This window comes from Canis aureus, chromosome X (genome assembly GCF_053574225.1).
Source record: "Canis aureus isolate CA01 chromosome X, VMU_Caureus_v.1.0, whole genome shotgun sequence".
NCBI lineage: Eukaryota > Metazoa > Chordata > Mammalia > Carnivora > Canidae > Canis > Canis aureus.
The window spans coordinates 80,791,283-80,811,477 of NC_135649.1; the positions used below are offsets into that span (position 1 = coordinate 80,791,283).

The 20,195-nt window shown below is 45.6% G+C and overlaps 1 protein-coding gene across 1 annotated transcript in view; it reads left to right on the forward strand.

The window, feature by feature from the left end:
- The first annotated feature begins 2,471 nt into the window (after window positions 1-2,471).
- SHROOM4 (shroom family member 4) overlaps window positions 2,472-20,195 on the forward strand; it is a 267,208-nt gene continuing 249,484 nt past the window's right edge. Inside the window, exon 1 of the mRNA XM_077889500.1 lies at window positions 2,472-2,763. Within this exon, the coding sequence (XP_077745626.1) occupies window positions 2,647-2,763 (117 nt within the window). The 5' untranslated portion in view covers window positions 2,472-2,646. The remainder of the gene's footprint in view (window positions 2,764-20,195) is intronic.

Sequence of the window (20,195 nt, forward strand, 5' to 3'; positions counted from 1 at the left end):
TTATGTGCTGTTTGCACCAGGGGCTAAAAGATTTATGTTTCTCTGTTGTAATGATAAAAAGGATAAACTGCAAGAAGACATAGTGTGGAATGAGTCTTGGAATAAAAACATAATGGTTAAAGGCTAGCTCAGCATTTGCTTTCATAATATGGTTGTGAGGACTTTTACTTTTTACTTACCAAAGTGTTTTCATATGTATTATTTCATTTTAGTCTTTAACAGGCCTGGAAGGTGGGTAGGTCAGGGTTTACCAGCTGAAGTTTACAAATGAAGGAAATGAAAGGAAACACAATTCAGTGATGTGCCCAAGGTCACCTCTCTAGTTAGTGACAAGGCCAGGGCTCATATGTGTGTCTCCTGCTTCCAGACTTCTTCCTCTAGTCTAGACATATAATTTTGGTAGACCTTGAGTGATGACTACATATACTGTGAACTGAACTTTGCAGGTTTCCATAGGTTGAGATTGAAATATGCTGAATTCCACCACGCAACAATCAGGAAGATAAAAGTCTTATCACAAAAAGAAAAAAAAATAAGTTCAGTTTCAAATCAGTTTCAAGGTGGGACGGAGCAAGTGAAGGTCACAGGCTGACACACAATTAGGAGTCAAAAAATCGAGATGCCATTTTCTCAAATTTTCTGCTTTCTAGGAGGGACAATGCAAACCAGTGCACATAATCAAAATGGTTTTTGTAGGTCTAGAAGTCTAAAAGTTTGAAGATAGTTTCCTATGTAAATCATCTCTAAAGACTTTAAAAAGGAAGATTATCAACACCCAAGTTGCAGTTTTGTTAAAGAAAAGTCAGGTCAGCATCATGTAATGCAGGCAGTTTAGAAGGCTAAGAAAGGATTGGGGGAGGGAGGGAGGCCTGTGAGAGAAGTTTCATTGGCCTGCTTGGGTACACAGCAGGCAAGGGAAAGAGTCAGGGACAGGTGAGGGAATGGAAGTAGAGTGGAAACCTCATTTGCAGAAAGCTGACTGTGGAAGGCAGGGAGCTACAGTATGTTCCTTGGTGATGAGAAACAAGCTGCACAGGAAGAGGGCAAGAGAATGGACAGGCAAGAGGGAGCAGGAAGCCCCCTTGAGTCTCAGCTGAGCCTTCAAAACTTTCCCTGCTAGTGTGAGGCCCTTTAAAAACTCACTGCTGAAAAGAAAAAAAAAAAACAAAAAAAACTCACTGCTGGGACGCCTGGGTGGCTCATCAGTTGAGGGTCTGCCTTCAGCCCAGGGTGCAATCCTAGAGTCCTGGGATTGAGTCCCACATCAGGCTCCCTGCATGGAGCCTGCTTCTCCCTCTGCCTGTGTCTCTGCCTCTCTCTGTGTGTGTCTCTCATGAATAAATAAAATAAAATCTTTAAAAAAATAAATAAAAATGCAAATACTTAAAAAAAATAAAAACCCACTGCCTGCATGTGGTTCTAGGGACAAAACCCCAGAGAAGGTAGGTAACTTGTTTAGGTCAAGACTGAGAAATCAGCATAAGATTTGGTAACAGATTCACTTTTTGAGACTATTACTGTGGGTGTTTGCTTGCATGTGCACGTGCGTGTGTGTATGTGTGTGTGTTTGGTCTGTTCTAAAAGCCCCGCTCAGAAATTACAGGCTCAAGGATGAACAGCTGAGGAGAAATCTGGACCCTGTCTAAAAGCTGATTCTTCCAAAAGCCACAACATTGTTAACTGGCCAGCTTATCAATGGATGCTTTTTCCTTTAGGTTTGTTAGGAATGGAAACAATACTACTAGTCTGCAAGCAGTCTGCCGATTCCTGGCTTGGTCATCTCAGTGGGGCAAGTGCAAGGCCATGCCAGGAACTCCAGATGACTGGAACATACACAAGCACAGTGCTACCCACAGACGCCAGCGCTGAGCCAGGGTGCGGCTATGCCCAGGCAGGGGGCATCCTCAAAGTGCTTCTTTATTTAAACTATGCTCCGGGGCAATGTTTCATAATGACCCCACACACCTAGTGCAAACACACAGAGCAGCCTACACACACAGTCCCACTGTGTTCGCTGGCCTGCTTGCTTTACTTTCCATTCCTCTAGGCAAGGTCCACAAATTAGCAGCCTTGTAACCCTCCCAGGACCCGGTTTTGGGACCTTCAGAAGAAAAAGGCAGTCAGAGAAACACGAACTCGGTAATCGGGAAGCCAGCGTTTCAGCCCACTCGGCCACGCGGGCTACCCACACTAACGACTTTCACCTCCCTTTGCCTCTGCTGGCTGGAGGGGCGGGGAACCCGGCGGTAAGGAGGGGGACCAAAGCGGGGGAGCAGCTTGAATGAAACAATGTAACAATTGATGTGAGAGGCCTTGCCTCACGCTTGCTCCCCAGCGATCCTATAGGCGAGGTCGCACTGACTGCCCCTCCCCATTGCTCCGTTTTCTCGTCCATTACGCGCTATCCCTCCGCCTCTCCTTCTTTCTTTTCTTTTTTTCCTTCTCCTCCCTCCCCTTTCTCCAGCTCCGTGTCATTTCCTCCTCGCGCTCGCCAGCTGCCCGAGCGTCTCCAGCCGGGAGAGTAGGCGGAGCAGGGCGGCGCGGGGTGGCGTAGCGCTGGAGGGCGCTGGTGGCGGAGCTGCTGGGGGCGGAGGCAACGTAGCCCCCGAGGAAAAGGAGCCTCGCGGCGCCTGAGCCGAGCGGAGGATGGAGAACCGGCCTGGGTCCTTCCAGTACGTCCCTGTGCAGCTGCAAGGCGGGGCGCCCTGGGGCTTCACCCTGAAAGGGGGTCTGGAACACTGCGAACCGCTCACAGTGTCTAAGGTAAGAACTGGCGCCTCGGTCCCAGCGGTGCCCAACTTTGAATGGGCAAGCGGGTGCGCAGGCTGCCCTGGGACGCGGCCCTCAGACCAACTTTGAAACTTGGTCCGGGCTGAGGGTGAGAGCCCTCCCGTGGAGCATTAGCGGCACGGAGGGATCTCGCCACCAGCCCGGGCGCAGACCCCCATGACGGGTGGCGGGAGTACAGGATGGGAGCATTGCTGGCCCGGGGGCTTGAGCCCTACGCGCACACACTCGCTAGGCTCCGGGGTGCAGGTTTTGCTCCTCCACGTCGGGGCGGCTGTTCCCCTCAGTTTGAGCTGGAGGAAGCGGTGGCTATTGGGGGGTTTCTCCTTGGAAGTTCCCTCGCCCTTGAGGGACAGACAGCGCCGCTTGGCAGCTCCCTTAGCAGAGTTGCCTCCTCCGCCGACTCGCGGGTCGTCCCACCCGGGCAGGTTGCAGGGCGAGGGTCTGGTGTGGGAACGGAGATGAGACACTGGTGGCTTTCGTCAGCCTCACTTCCCACGACCGGACGCGCGCACATCCATTCAGCTGGCGAGGCTTTGCTCCTGCCGGTTCGGCTCGGCCTTACCCTCCCTCCGGAGTCCTGCCCCAGCGCCGGCGAGATTTCCTGCACGTTGAGAAGTGTGGAGGAAACTTTTGCGCCATGGAGCGCAGCTGTGCTGGAGCTGCTGCTGCCGCCGCCAGGGTTTGTTTGTTTTAGGAGTTTGTGATCTGCTGGAAGCCAAGTTGCAGCCCAGGACTGGGGAGAGGACCTCTCCTGAGTGCTCCAGTACCCCCTCCTCCAGAAGGAGCCATCCCCAGTAGGGGTGAGGGGGTGTGGGGGCCCTGGGGGGCTGTTACTGGGAAGAGAGATGTGTAGGGCCGTTCACCTTGAGGCGCCAGATTGCCAAGTGAATGAACTTTGGAACTTCATCCCATTTTTTTGTTTTTGTTTTTGTTTCTCTTAAATGCTCAAGTCTGAAAAGCTCTTCCCCTTCCCACCCACTCAAATTGCAATTGAGGCTGTACATGTGGGCTTGGGCTGGAGATGGAAAGCTGTGGCTTCTAGGCAGGGATCAAATGTCACTATTTTTTTGGCTTTGTAAGGGAGGTCACGTTTCAGCAGGGGGTGGCCAATGCCCTGCCACACCTCCACAGGGTGCTGCTTTACCCCTTGCATTGGGCCCACTGGCTAGCCTGTAGGGGAGAGGTTCCTTCAGGCCTTGGGGCCCATGCTCTTAGCAACCTTGGGGTATTGCCATGGGGTATACCAATCTGCTTGAGCAGTATGAGGTACCTGAAGCAAAACTTTGAGGAGCTGTTGGGGAAACCTGGGATGTTTGCCCCCCCCCCAACACCAATAACCAGCCCATAGTTTCATCCACCTCTTCCTTCCCCATACTGGTCCCCATACTGGTATTTCTAACCAGGCTGAGATGCCTTTGTCACCCACTATCACATCCCCTCTTAAGGCACTCTCCCTCCAATAGTCTCAGGAGGGAATTAGATAAACCTTTTTTTAACCAAAGAAAACAAGAACACTCTCCAACAACCATTTTGGGGAGGGGAATCCCAGCTTTCAGGAATTCCTTCTAATCAGACTCCTCTCTTCCTTCTTTCCACCAAGGTCAGAATGGGCTATGCAGCCCTCCATGATCTGGCAGTTCCTCCCTTTCTTTTTCTCCTTACACCACCCACAGAATTTCCACAGTCTGCCTAGACAAACTATCTTGGAAAGGTCGTTTTTCACCTCTGCCCAGGGCTGAGCCATCCTGAGAAACGCCCCAGAGAGTGCTTACTGCTATGGCCCTGGATTGTTTTGCAGAGCCAGTGCTGAGCATAGCAGGGGGTGTTACTAAGTATGGGGCAGCCAGCAATTTGTGGTCTGGCTGGGGGATTATTTGAGGGTAGATGAGGGTTTCCTTGGCTAAGCTGTTGAGGAAGTGACTCCTGTGTTGAGAGGCAGGGTGCCTTTTAATGATTCCCTTTCTGCTGAACATACAGTTGACCCCTATTATATGAAAACTCATTACTACACACATTTGGGTATGCAGGGAGCAAAAGCATTTATCCTATTCCTCCCAAATGGCCTGGTACCTTACAGTAAAAGCCAGTTGTATATAACATGGTTAGCCCCAATATTACATAAAGAGGCCATAGTATTTTTTAAGTGCAATAATTGCCTGTATTTTTTTCTTGCCAAGACACTCTGTGGCAGAGTTCATTAGTCCCCTTTTCATTTTTCTAATTTAGTTTTGTTTCCCCTTATGCTTCAGAACAATACAACTTTCTTCTTGAAAATAGCCTCAGTTTGCACACACTGGTGCGGAAGGGATGGAAGGTCATAGAAAGAGAATTGTATTGGAAGATTGGAACCTTGGGTTCTAATCCTTGCTCTGACACTCATTAGCTTGGGGATCCTGAGTACATCCCTTGCCCTGCCTGGGCTGAGGTGTTCTCACATCTATAATGAGATTCAAGTGGGTGGTCTTTAAATAAGACTTATGACAGCCCAGTAGGCATTGTTTTCTCCTCAGAAGGGTTGTGGACTGAAGAGGTGGCTTTGCTCCATTTGCATACAGTGTTGCTGTTTATACTGTGTTTCCATATCCCTTATTTCATTAGCCTCTTACCTCCCATCCCCCCCATCCCCCCCACCCTGTGAGGCAGTCAGGGAAGGTTGTAGAGAAATGGATGGAAAAACTGAGGCAGTGATGCAGTGAGTGGCTTGTCTAGGTCTGCCAGACAGTAAGTCAGTGGTAGGCTCCAGGGCTTTATTTTCTACTACATGGAGAGTTTCTTTATTCTTCTGGTAGTACTGCGGTTTGTGCAGGGGTATGGGGCAGAACCATTCAGGGATGCATCTAGTCTTGACAGTTTCCCCAGTGACTCTTTCCATCCCAGCCTGTGGTTCCACAGTAGGTGAGGACTGGGTTGTGGACACTCCTTGCTGAAGTCTGGGCTTAGAGAGTAGAAAAGGACTGTTTTAGTGCCTCCAAATTACTGTAATAATCTCAGGTCAGGCAGAGAGAGAGAGGTGAGGTGCAAGAACCATGGTGGGGAATGCTGGAGAACCTCCTTTCGTGACAGGGAAAAAAAGGCAATTTGGGTCTGGTGTGGTGTACATGTTTAGAGATAGCTTGTGGAGAAATCTTGGGAGTGGAGGGAGTTGAGAAAGGGTGAACAGTGGGAAAAGACTGCGTAGAGTGTGAAAGGCTACCTCATATTTGTCCTGGGAGAACCTTTGGATCAGGAAATCATCAAGTTGGTTGGGAAATGGTTGATTTCCTAGTGGCTCCTGTGATTTCCTCAAACGTGGGGAATTCAGCTGCCCAAGTTTTTTTTTAAGATTTTATTTATTTATTCATGAGAAAGAGAGAGAGAGAGAGAGAGAGGCAGAGACACAGGCAGAGGGAGAAGCAAACGGACACAGGCAGGGGAGAAGCAGGCTCCAAGCAGGGAGCCCGATGTGGGACTCAATCCTGGGACCCCAGAATCATGCCCTGGGCCGAAGGCGGCACTAAACCGCCGAGCCACCCAGGCTGCCCTAGCTGCCCAAGTTTTAGGAGACTGGTGTCTTCTCACAATTCAGTGAGAAAGAAAAAGGAAATGTTTTTTTTTTTTTTTTAAATAACCTGCTATTGATTATCCCAAGTGTTAAGGGATGGCTTATGATTTCCCCATACATTGTGATTTTTCCAAGGAAGCACAACCCACACAGGACTTGGTCCCATGACCTTCGTATTATTAATTCCTTTGTTTAGCATCTTATACTACCTTATTGGCCCAGGAGGCCTGTTTGGATAAAGTGGAGATTCTCTTCTAATTGTATTTATCTGTTTTGCCACCTAGGGATGCCCCTCTACAGTGTAGACAGTCATCCATGAAGTTGATTCCCCATACTGGAAAAGATCTTTGGGGATGGGTGACCTTTCCCAGGTTCTGGCAGCAATGATTCTGCATCAAATAGGGCCTCTCAGAGGTCTCAGAGATTCAGATTGTATCCTTAGGTGGCACATATGTGTGTGTGTGTGTGTGTGTGTGTGTGTGTGAGAGAGAGAGAGAGAGAGAGAGAGAGAGAGAGAGATGTAGAGAGAAAGACAGACAAATGGACAGACAGATACACAGAGAGTTCCTGACCTCTAGCGTGAAGGTTCCCCTCTTCATTTTGAGTTCTTGGAAGTGTGTCCTGAGGTTGGCTGAAGGTGAAGAAGAGAAGGGGTGGAGGCCAGTGGGGATGCAAGAGAAGGAGCTAAACTGGGGAGAAGATAGGCTTATCCTATGTATTTGCCCTCTTCCTGGCCCTTTTTTGGTGGCAGTCTCCATCAGGCACAGTGAAGCAAGTGGCCACTAGTTACTGCCCTGGAACAAAGCAGGGTGGGGTGGGGAAGTAGCTTGGAGGGGAATGAAACTTCACCTCCTTCACTTACGGTGCATTTCTGTTGCTGTATCATTTTACCATCTCTAGATCCAAATGTCTGTTTGTTAAGTGGGGGTAGGCATACTTGTCCCATCTTTATTATCAAAGATGACATGAGGATGAATTGGGACAGCTCTAATACTGTTTGCTATCATTAGCCTAGGAAGATGGCAGGGCATGCCCTTTAAGGTTTTTTTTTAGCTTCCTCCCCACCTCCAATCCCCACCAGGACTGACCTTATTTCCTAGAAGAAGCACAAAAAGAGGCAGTTGAGATTTCAATAGGACATGGGTTAAGTCAGATTAAGGCTGTCTTGTGGCTGGCATTGAATTTGGCTGCGAGTTTGAGTTCTTACTGGCTGCAAAGGTGGTGTTATATGAGAACCAGTAGTTCCTGTGAAGCCTTCAGGCTGGGCGCACCCAAGACCAGGGCTTGGCATTCATAAAGGGACCTTCATGGGGTATGCTTCTCTGGAGCTTCGTCCAGACTGGGTGCTTACATGAATCCCCCTCCTCATCTGCCTCTGGAATAAGCAAAGATGTCTGGGGCCAGAGTTCCCCAACTCTCCCAGAAAGTCGAAGGCATGTGGAGACGTGGAGTAGGAATCCATCCAAAAAGATACAGAGAAGGCTGGAGGGAGGTAGAGCAAGAAGGGCAGGTGGTATGTCTGGTAACCCTTGGCTGAGTTTTGGGTACACACTATTTTGGGGCCTGCTGGGCTGTCATAATACACCTGGTACCCTATTGATATCCACACATGTGCTCCCTTAAGTGAAAAAAGCCAAGCCTGTTAGAGGATTTTCCCTCTCTAAAACCTCAAAGAAAAGAATTCAACTCCAGCTGGAAGACACTTGAGTATTGTCCCTTTAAAAAAATTAAAATTATTTCCCCTTTTGCTCTCCCCTACCCCTCCCAGGAATTTTTTTGTAAGATTTTATTCATTTATTTATTCGAGAGAGAGAGAGAGAGAGAGAGAGGCAGAGGGAGAAGCAGGCTCTATGCAGGGAGCCTGATGTGGGACTCAATCCCTGATCTCCAGGATCAGGCCCTGGGCCCAAGGCGGCACTAAACGGCCGAGCCACACGGGCTGCCCCCAATTTTTTTTTTTTTAAAGAGGAAAGAGGGACTCAGGCTAGAGATTGGAGTTTATGGAGTGATTATCCATAGGGAACATCACAGTTTTTCTAGTTAGGCTTCTTAAGAGCCAGTGGGCGAGGGGTGGGGAGGGGAGATACTGACAGATCTGAGGACTGTTAATTGCTTCCCCACCCCCATCAGGCACCAAAGGACAGACTTGACTCAGGACCACTAATCTAATGCTGTTCTTGGAGGAGGCCTAGCTAGGATCCCAGATTCTCAGTCAAGAGGGCCTTTTGGAAGTCACCTGGTCTTAATCTTAACCAGTCCATTAGCCTTCTACTAGCTTTGAACTTGTTCTCCTGTGCTCATATGGGGAGTTCACTCCCTTCTTAGCTAGTCCATTTCCTGGTTGGAAAGTTTTGACTGTAGACAACTTTTTCATATGTTGAATAGAAATCATTATCCCTCTACCTTCTCTCCGTGGGTCCTAGCCCTACCTTCTAGGACCACACAAAACAAGAATGCTTTCTCTTTGTCTCAGGGCAGCCTTTGGGAGGTCCAAAGACACAGACTATGTCCCCTGTCTCACTTTTCTGGCTAAAGAGCCTTAGCAATTTCAGCTATTCCTATGGCATCTGAGATCCAGCCTCCTCTCCTGTTTCCTCTTCACACTCTGGGTGCACTCCAGCCTGTCCATGTTCCTCTTGAGTTATGAAGCCCACAGCTAAATACAATAACTGAGAAGACTAGGACCATTCTTTAAAAAAAATACAGCCAAAGACCGCTTTGGCTCTTTCCGGTATCCATGGCATACAACAGACCTTGTGTCAAGCAAAACCTTTTAGTGGAAGTACCTTGCTGCTGCCAAGCCATACCTGCCAAAGGCCGCCTTACATAGGCATCTGAGACAGCCACGTAATAGATTTGGGAGGGACACATTTCATCTCTTATTGTTTCTTTAGCCCAGGCTAGCATTGAGAAAAAGTGTTCTAAGGGAGATGAGAAAGAAGATATAAGCTCTGACCTCAAGGAGCATACGTGTCTATACAAAAAGTTACAAAGAAGGAAGTTGAGTAACAAAAGGAAGTGGCATTTAATGAATAGCATCAAAATCAGAACTTCAAGACATCAGAATTTTTTTTATCAGCCTTTGGCTTGGAATTTGTAGGAGTAATGTCTCTGAACTGAATTTTCCCCTTCTGAGAAAAATAGATATCTCCAAGTTTGAAGATGCTGACTATGTAATATAAAAAAAAATCTCCACTTACAGAGCTCCTATATAGGAATTTAGGCACAGCAGTCTCTGTGGCAACCCCCTGTCAAATATTCATCTCCCTGCATATTGTCACTGACACCGACTGCAAAGCTCCTGCTGTTCCTGCCATCCCTGGGTTTGAGGTCTGTCTAAACCTGGAATGCCCTTAAGAGTCACTTCTGTGGGAGGCCTTGCACCCACGGCCCTGTCTCCCAGTAGGAGGGAGGCCCCTCACATCCACCAGTTTGTCACCAAAGTTGGGCAAACATCTTTTCTTGCCACTAAAGCACTGACTGGGGAGGATATTGGAATGGAGCTTAATCCTCATCATTATGGAAGGATGAGAGGCCTGGAGAAGAGAGAGGGGAAGGCTGGGGAATCTGTCTTTCTGACACGATGTTATCTATAGTGACTCAGTTCATAGCAGTTTTGGAGAGGCCTATTTAGTCCATGGCATATGACCGATGGAATTATAGAACCTAACCATCATTTATAATATTCTGCCCATGGGATACTATCCACAGTTCCAAGATGTTTATTTACGAAAATGATTCTTGGAAAACAATTTCTTCAGAAGTTAGGGACAAGTGCTCTAGATTCACTGTTACACAGATCTAGGTCGGGTTGGGGTTCTGCTACTATCAACGTGCCCAGTGTGTTCTTGTTCTTGATGCTGGGACAAGATGTGTGTGCACAGTGTATTTATGGTTGAATTTATCTCTGAAATTGAACTCCCAGTTTGCCTGTTGCCTTGTAACCAGCGATTGCTTATGTTGATATCTAGATCACTTTCACTTAATTTCTGGGCAGCCAGTATTTTGTCTCCTGGTGCTCTCCTGAAAAAAAAAAATCCCATCAGACAGACTTCAAATAAGTCATTAATGAGTAAGTGGAGATATTTCTTTTTCCTGGCTGAAGACTACCTTCCAAGGAATGGGATGCGGGTAGAGCTTGGTCTCCTTATACCTCTTTGCCACATCCAGTGTAAATAGGCCAAGTGGAAAGATTGTCTTGGGCATTAGTTTTGCAAGGGATGATCCGTTCTCCCTCACATCACATTGGCATGTTTACTTGGGCACCGAGCCAGCCCAGTCAGGCCCTGAAGTTGCAAAGATCAAGATGACTTGGTTTCTCGAAGTGACTAACCCTTCCCCTTTGACTCCACCTCCACTCCCTCCTCTTGCAGTGCAAGTCTATGACTGTGCTGTGTCCCAGAGTGAACACTGCCTAGTAGCAACAGACACATTTTCCAGGCATCCAGGCTGCCATTCTTTCATGTCCAATCTTTGCTTCCCAGCCCCCATGCATCAGCACCAGTTGCTTAAAGCCTGCATTTTGGACTGGCTCATTCATGTGCTATTGCTTCTTTGTTCATTCATTGGCTTCTCTGCCCTCTGTCCAAAACCCAACTTTTTTTTCTTCTTTTTTCACAGGTCAGTTGTACCAACTTTATCCCTCTTGGCTCAGCCATGCTTCCAGTGGGGCGGGTAAGAGAAGCTCGCAGAGTTAAGGTTGATAAAGTTTGAAAACACTCAGCAAATTAATAGCCAGGTCAGCGGGTTATTTTCTCACACCGTGTGTCTCTCTCTGTCCTGTTTCAGTAGAGGACAGGCCCTTTGTCGCCTTCCTGATACTCTTTTTATCAACTTGCAGAGTAATTTTGGCGTGCTACTTCCCTTCTCTGTCCTCTCCTGTTTCTTTTTTTCTTTTTTTTTTTTAAGATTTTATTTGTTTGTTTGTTTATTTGTTTATTTATTTATTTGACAGAGAGAGCAAGCACAAGCAGGGTGAGTGGCAGGCAGAGGGAGAGGGAGAAACAGGCTCCTGCTGAGTGGGGAGCCTGATATGGGGCTCGATCCCAAGACTCTGGGATCATGACCTGAGCCAAAGGCAGATGCTTAACCTACTGAGCCACCCAGGTACCCCATCCCCTCTTGTTTCTTCTTAGACTCCCTGCTGGGGGGGGGCGTGGGGGGGGGAGCGGGGCGAGCTTCTGCTTTATTGAAAGGTCAGTCGTTAAGGGCCCCAGGACCTTTGCCTGCTCTGGTCTGTGGAAGGGTGAAGGCTGTCCAACAGCAGGCAGTTATTACAGTGCACTGCTTTTCTCCACACTCCTACTTCCTGTCTTCCCCGAAGTGGCTGTTTCCTGGTACATTCTCAGGGATGGCAAGTGGCATGGTCTGTTAACTTTCACTCCAGCCTTTTAATATTACATCTGTAAGGAATGCGAGAGGTGGGACTAATTTGACAAGATCAAGGGTTAAAACCAGTGATGGACAGACCCTTTGTGGTGTCTTCTGGCCCCCACCCTAATGCCACTCAGCAGATTCCCAGCTAGATGCTCAACTCTCTTCCTGAGCCTCTGGCATGGAAGTTTTGAATGGTTCTCCTATCCTGCCTTTCACGGTCCATCAGAAATTGATTTTTCTTTTGGGGGTGGGGGTTGGGAGTGATAGGAGGTAGACCTAGGAGTAAAGCTGGTTCTACTAGTTCTTCTGGAAAGGAGTTAGAGTCTCATGGCTGTAGCCCCATCTTCACTTATGAGAAGATGACAAGCTAAAGCCTTGTCTTTGTTGAGCTGCCTTGCTGTTTTCCATTTCTTTTTGCTTGTGTTTGATGTAAGTAAAAGCTCCTGTGAAAACTTATGCAGGTTGGCAGCTTTTGATAGCATCTTATCTGACTGAGAGGGTGAGTGATGACATCTTGGAGCCTCAGGGGTGAGTAACTGGGTCTTGATTTTCATATTCTTTGAAGGGCTTGACTGAGAGTTTGGGGCTCTCTGTGAAGTTTGCAATCAGGGAGTATCAAGACAACAGGCTGAAAAGTGGACCACGCAAGGACCTGGATATTCCACTTGTGTGCTTGTGCCTCACTGGGTAGAGGCCATGTAGTTTGGTTGGATTTCAGCAACTACTTGAACCCAAAGGGTAGTCAAGGCCTAGATATGGTGTGATAGGAGAGGTAATAGACCTGCTGTGTTGCAAAGCCTATTGCTTCCAGGTGTTTTACATGTATATTCCCATTTAACTTTTACAGTAACTCTTTGAGGTAGATAATGATGTCTCCATGGTGCAGATAAGGGGATGGAGGCTTGGGGAAGTTAAGTAATAGAGTGTAAGTCACACAATAAGTGGAAAAGCTGGCACTGCAATTTACTTCTGTCGACTTCCAAATCCCAAATTCTTTCTATAGTACCATGTTCACAGAGGTGAACAGATGAAAGAGAAAGAAAAAAAAAGAACTGGGTAAGAATATAAGGGGGGTGGTGTGGAAAGAATTGAAATAGAGAAATAAAATAGAAATGAAAGAGAAAAATGAGTGGGGGTGAGGGAGAAGAGAGAGGAAGTAGGGGAGAGAGAAATGAGGGAAATGTAATTTTGTGCAAAAGCCAGTAACATTGCCAATATATGATCCTCAAGGATCAGGGTGAAAGGAAGGATTTTGTTTTTATTTTGTTTTAAATCTCAAATCAGGGTAAAGGGTATGGGCCTGTATTCAGAAGGCCTGAAGTTCAGTTTTTGCTTTGCCACTCAGTTGTATGTCATTGGGCAAGTCATTTCCTTCTCTATGTCTCAATTTCCTCTTTTGCAAAATGAAAATGATAGAACTCATGCTTTTTTCCCAAGAGAGAGGGAGATTGATTTTATCCTTTATCTCATATAAGTACTAGATGTGTATGTGATTTGAAAAAGAAAAAGCATCCCACAGGTGTCTCTTAGGAGAATTTTTGAACTTAAAAAAATGAATTGTATGCAGTTATAGAATCTTTGGGAAGATGCGAAGTGGCAGGACACCTTTAATGGGATGTCTTCTGCTGCCAGAAGTTGGAAGACCAGATGTGATTTCTGGCTAATGTCTGAACATCCAGCAATTTGAAAGGCTATGCTAAACCTTATTTGGCTCCTACCTAAGAACTCTCAACTAAGCCTCCAATCAATCAGTCAATCAATCAAGCAGTCAACACATATTTATTGAGTACTTTGTAAAGTGCCTAACTCTAGAGAATACAAGAGATAGCCACCATAGAAGACCTGTTCCCCGGAAGTTACAGTTTGGTTGAGGAGAGCCACTACTGCAAGATCAGGAAACAAAAATGTTTAAGTGCTGAAAGCATGGGCTAGGATCTAAGAGCAACATTTATTCAGTGGAAGGAGATTTCACTATGGGCCTATGTGATCAGGGAGCTTTGTGGGAAAAGGAAGAATTGGATATATATATATTGGATATAATTGGATATATATATTGCGGGATATATAGGATTTAGGTAGGTTGAGGTCGGGGGAAAGAAAGGCATTCATTCTGGTTAGTGTACAGGTTGCATGTCCTAAAGACACAGACAGGAGACTGAGGTGAATTTGTTCACCCCATGGTGAACTAACAGCGTGAGCTCCCCAAGGACAGGGTGTGTATTGTTTGTTCATTTATTCACTTTTAGTTCACCTTTATTCACTTGCCCAATGTCCTGGGCTATAGAATAGATTTGGTCTGGAAGTGAGTAGCCACTTTGTTGTTTTGGAGGATCAGAGTTAATGCATTAAAGGTAAAGCACTGGGACACCTGGGTGGCTCAGTGGTTGAGTGTCTGCCTTCAGCTCAGAACATGATCCTAGGGTCCTGGGATTGAGTTCCGCATTGGGCTCCCCACAAGTAGCCTGCTTTTCCTTCTCCCTCTATGTCTCTGCCTTTCTCTGTGTGTCTCTCATGGATGAATGGATAAAATCTTTAAAAAAATTTTTAAAAAGGTAAAGCACCTGACAGAGTACCAGCCACCTGAGTGCTTACATGAAGAAAGACCTAAACTGAACAACACGGATAGGCATTTCAAGGGAATCAGCCATCCTAGCAATATGCTATTGTTACACATTAGCAAGTTGTCAGATGTTAGTGGTAACACACACCATTTGGAGCTGAAGAAATGAAGGAGAGAGGGAGGTTAGTGATGAATCCCCCATAACTAAACTGGAAGTCTCAAAGTAGTTACGGGGATTGGGAGGGCCAACCAGCTTTCATTCTGTTTTGGGTCTTCCAAGACCTAGGTGTCTGTGGGACTATCCAATAAAGAAGTTCCATAGACAGCTTGGAAAAAAGGATTTGTTTACTTAAGGCCACTTATCAGTTAAAACAACGAATCATTATTTTAGGAACATAATGGTTAACATAGACAGTTTACCAATCTGTGGATTGTTTGGAAAATTAGTTAATTGCCAGACAATCTCATGCTCCAACAGACATTGGAACAGGCCTGCATTGTTATTTAATGGGCTTTTCTGGTCATAGCTTTGTCTTGTTATTTCCTCCAATCTGCAGGATGCCTGGTCACCTGAGGTGTTACTGTCTGAAGTGCCTTCTTTCGAACTTAGTACTTTCAAGTGATGGGAAAGTCCACAAATCAAACAAACACAAAATAGAAGAAACTGTCAAAATGCCAAACTTCAGACACGAACCTTGAAATATTAAAAGGTTTGAAGCTGTTAAAAAACATCAGTTGACTTGCCAAGATGTTTAAGGATTGTTTTCTATATATGAAAAATAGAATGTGGAGGCATAGTAAAGCAAACCTCAAACCAGTGGAGTCTCAAGTCTGTATTGCATTTTTGTTAGCAGTTTTCTGTTTTGCATAGTATACTATTACTAATCTGTGAATATTATCATTTTTAATATCTTGACAGTAGTATTGGTTGTTAAATGCAACCTTTGAAAAAGTGTTGTTAAACTTGCAAGTATGAATTATCTGCCTTCAGTGGTGTCCTTACCACAGTCTCATCCTGATTGTTACATTAAAATAAGGAGGAAATAGAGACTGGCTTCAAAAACTCATTTACTGCAAACCTGGATGGAAAACATAATTCTATTGCTAAGAGACTTCTGCAAATTTGGAGTGATTATCTGACCCAAACCCTAGCCCTGATGCCATGTGTACTTACATGAAATGTTCAGGAAAGGTTAATTTTGTGTGCAGGTGGGCTTCCCCATCCGTCTTCTGACACCATCCTTCTGAGATTTGCTTTCTAGATCTGTTAACTTTTGTGTAGTGTTACCCACTTTCTGTGTGGTGATGAACTAAAAGTCAGAATGATGTAAAGATGCTTGTGCTGTGGAATTTGGTCTGTTCACTCCCTCCCTCCCTCCTTGTAGACAGAACTCACTTCCTACTAGGGTCTAATAGGCACATGGGTTGCTTTACCTAACTCTCCTGTCAAGGTGAAATAGCTTATAATTTATATTTGAAATTGACTTGACCATCTAGCTGCTAGAGGTATTTTTGTGAAAAAGGCAAGAGCCAGCTTGCTAACTTCTCTTTGCTGTTCTGGTAGGAAGATGATTCTCTCCCCTTCTGGATGTGAGGGGTTAAATATGTAATTTTCATATTTTCCTGTGCCTTTGGCTGGAGAAATGTGCAGTGTTCTGAAACCTGCCCAGACCCTGCACATACTGTATCTGCTTAAGGAGGGTTTTTGGCTCTTAGCCCTTCTCAGCTGCACTAGGGTTCAGGTTACATCCCTCTCCCCTTCCAGCCACTAATAAAAGCCAAAAGAATTAAGAATCAGGGAGAGTTAATTCCCACTGCTAAGACCCAGGTGGGGCCCTTCTACCTCCCATCCCGCCTTCTAGGCTGGAGCCCTAATTTAGGGCTGAGCTCTAGTCTAAGCCTATAAGTGACAGTGATCTGGAACAGGCCCCAGAAAAGCACTTGACAATCAGGTTTTACCCTATGTTAGCAGTTCTCTCCTGCCTCTCTCTCTCTCTATCCCCCACTCCCTGCCCCCACTTTTCTTTTGGGATCTTACAAGAGACCAGTGACCCCAGGGGCCAAGCCACCCAATGCTATTACATAAATGGAAATGGTGTATCATAGTTCCTTTCTTCTAAACTGGAAGACTGGGATGAATGAAGCTTCTACTTTTTACTTCTACTTAAGTCCCTGACCCAATTTCAGGACAATATTAGGAGTTTCATTCAGAATAAGAAATGTCATTCATATCTCACCCAACTTAAAAGAGATGCATAGCAATGAGCTCTGCAATAGTGAGCTCAGACAGAAGGCAGCTTTGCAGGAGGATCTTGCAAGAGCTGGGACAGGCATGAAGAAGCCTCCTTCTGGAACAACTGTACTACTGTAGTGGCCTCCCTAGTGGTTTCCCTCCCTTTGATCATCCCCCTCCCCCACTTAAGGTTATTTAAGGGTCCCTTGCTACCTGTAAAATAGCACCCAAACTACTTAAGCTTGGTGTATGGACAGTTCTCCATCTGGCTCCCTTTCAGGACCCAGGTTTTCAGGCAGAATAGTTTCCTCTCCATCCCCCCGAACATGCTGGGGAAATTCTGGCCACCAAATTCCCCATCTGGATGTTCCTTGAGTGCATTGGCTCTATGCTGCATACCTGGAAGGCCTTTTCTTCTCATCTCTGCCCCTTCCAGTTGGGCCTAATCTTCAAGCCCTAGCTCTAAGCCACAAGGGCATCATCTCAGTCCACTCCTGGTGCAAGTAATCTCTCCCTTTTTGTAGTGCTGGTACTTCTGATTTTCCAGTAGAAATCTGTGGGTACTTTGGCTGCCTTGTGTCGGCTTATTGACCCAAAGTCTTCTAGAGGATAGTGGTTATATCTTCTGTATCTTCCTCATCATCCTTCCCCATCATCACAGAGCACAAAATAGTCTCTCCATAATAGTTTGCTGGAGGTGTCACAAAGAAATTTTGTGTTCAATAATTGGTCGTTTTCCCCCTTCCACTTCTAATCCCAGATCAGAAAGAGGAGATGACTAGAAGAGCTGGATAGGATAGCCAAGTTTTCTCGTCTTTCAGTGACACCCAGTAAGTAGGATGAGCCCTGAATGACACATTGTGTGAGCTGAGGACAGAGGGAACACATAGAAGGAAATAGTGGTGCAGGTGGAAGTTGAGAGGGCTCCCAGGTGCAATCTTGGATGAGAGGGATGATGACAGCAGTGACGGATGGGGGTGATTACCCGCTTGTCTCTGAGCTGCTTGGAGTTTGGTTTGCAACAGTCGGGTTTCTCGCTACTACAGATCTTGTGTGTGAGCTGTGTTCCTGAGGCTTACACATGAGAGAGGCCTGCTGGCTGATGATCACAGCGTTCCCCTTGCTATTGGGCAGTGTTGTTTTGAAACTCTTAAAACAGCAGTCACCCCTTATGTTGCTATGTGTTTCGGGAGGGCATAATGTGAGTCTTCCATGTTTCCCTACTTCAGCCCAAAGGATATAGCTTTATGTGAACATTTTGTGTGTGTGTGTGTGTGTGTGTGTGTTTCCACTTTTGCTTAAGCAAGCCCTAACATGTTCTGTCTGACTAGTCTTGGATGTGAGTCATCGTCTGGTATTTATACCGGGTGCCTTAAGTGTCCTCATTATTTGACCATGACATTCCTTTTCTCACTCTTTGATTCAAAGCTGAGAATGCCGAAAAGGATCCAGAAGAACCATCTCTGTTCTCCTTCCTAATGGGGTCTAATCTAATTGGTGGCTTACTGTCTCTGTGGAAGTCAATTAGGTCATGTCAGGGCACTAAAAGGAACAGACAAAAACTCATAGTGGCAGTACTATGACAGTTTAAAAGACACACTGTGAGGCTTTCTCTTAGTTCATTCCTGCCCAGACAACTGCTGGAGGGTTTGAATCACTGGAGCCAACTTTAGGAACAGTGCTCAAAGAGACCCCAGGAAGTGTTTGTCCTTATCAGAATCACATACTAAGTCTGAAAGGAATATACACAATCTGAGAAAGTCTTAGAGGTGATGATTCTGCATTTGCAGGCAATGGTGGAAGAAGCAGAGAATATTAGCTTGCTCCTTACTGCTTTTTCCGTTAAGGTCCTTCCAGAGCTGAAAGTTTTGTTTTGGAAGCCTGCTCCTAGAGTGTGGGAATGGTAAACCCTATCAGGGTCACAGAGCTTTAGAGAGGAAGGACATGACTGCTAGTATGGTCATTTGGAGGCCAGGCAGCCAGTAAATCATTTAAGAATGAATTAAAAGTTCAAAGGGCAGGAGGGAATTCTTTGAGAGACCACATAGGTGCTTGAAAAATCAAAGGGATAACTGATATGCTTTTATTTTTTGAATGCTGGTTCGAAGGGACAAGGGAATAGAAGTCCATGATAGGAAATTGGCATTGCTATTTTATGTGCTTGGGGGCCTAAACTCTGGGCTGGGGCTGATCAAAGTTACCATACCTAAATGCCAATTATGTTCTGGGAGTTTTACATGCATAATCTCAAATCTCATCACTATTATAAATTAAGGGATGACAAAAAAAGAAAAAAGGCTTAGAGAGGCCAGACAATATTCTCTAGTAACAGGGCTAGTAGCCAGTAGAGCTGTGATTTGAATCCAGCTCTACCTGCCCCTGAATCCCAAGTTTGTCCCACTATACTTTGGAGTTTTGTTTCAAAACCCTCTTTTTGTGCCTCATGTTTTCTTTATTTTTTTCTTTTAAAGATTTATTTATTTATTATTTTTGAGAGAGAGAGAATGAGAGAGCGCACACCCAGGGAAGGAGGGGCAGAGGGAGAGGGAGAGAATCTCAAGCAGACTCCCTGCTGAGCATGGAGTCTAACACAGGCTCCATCTCATGACCCTGATATCATGATCTGAGCCGAAATCAAGAGTCGGATGCTCAACTGACTGAGCCACCCAGGCACCCTCATGTTCTCTTGTGCCATAGCATTAGAGAAAAGATCAGTTATTCCCAAGCCTTCTGGAGAAGCTTGTTAAATACAGCTCACCCTTGAAAAACATGGGCTTGCACTATGTGGGACCACTTATACAAGTATTTTTTCAATAAATATATGTACAATACTGTACATTTTTTCTCTTCCTTATGACTTTCTTAACCTATTCTTTTCTCTAGCTTACCTTATTGTAAGCATACAATATATAAACATAGAAAATATATGTTTATTTACTATTTCTGTTATCAGTAAGGCTTCCAGTCAACAGTAGGCTATTAATAATTAAGTTTTGGAACCAAGAATTATACATGGGTTTTTGATTGTGTAGGGGTTCGATGCCCCTAACCCCCATGTTGGATTAGACTCAGGATTATATGATCTAATGTGTGAGCTGTACTTAGTAGTGTCGCTATTCTAAGATGCAGAAATAGAGTTTAAGAGGGTTCAGTAGCTTTCTTTCTAAAACTCATGGGACCAGTAGGTGGTGGAGCTGGTATTCAAAATTCAGTTTATCCCATTTTAGAGTGCTTTTCCTTCACAATACCCCTGTTGACTCTTACACTGGGAGGGGGGAAGCGATGAACAAAAAATCCAACTTTATATTCTTGGCCTCTACAAAACCAACCTCTCTTAGCCTGTCCTCATTGCCACCAATTTTGTTAAGTGAGAAGTAGCTGGCATCCCTGTCTGCCTGCCTCCCTGCCTGCCAGCCTTCCTTCATTCTTCCTTTCTTCCTATCTTCCTTCCTTCCCTCCTTTCCCTCTTCCTAACACAGTGTATTTGTTTAAATTGCTATTTTGGGGATAGGTGATAAAGGTTCATGGAACAAAATTAAAATTATATAGGTGGGCAAGTGTTTCTTAATCCCTTATTTCTCTTCCCAGAGGCAACCACCGTAACCAGTTACTAGTTTACCCTTCCAAGGATAGCACCGTGCATTTTATGTGTAAGTGTATAGCATGTGCTTGTGTATTTGCATGATCAGTGTTTC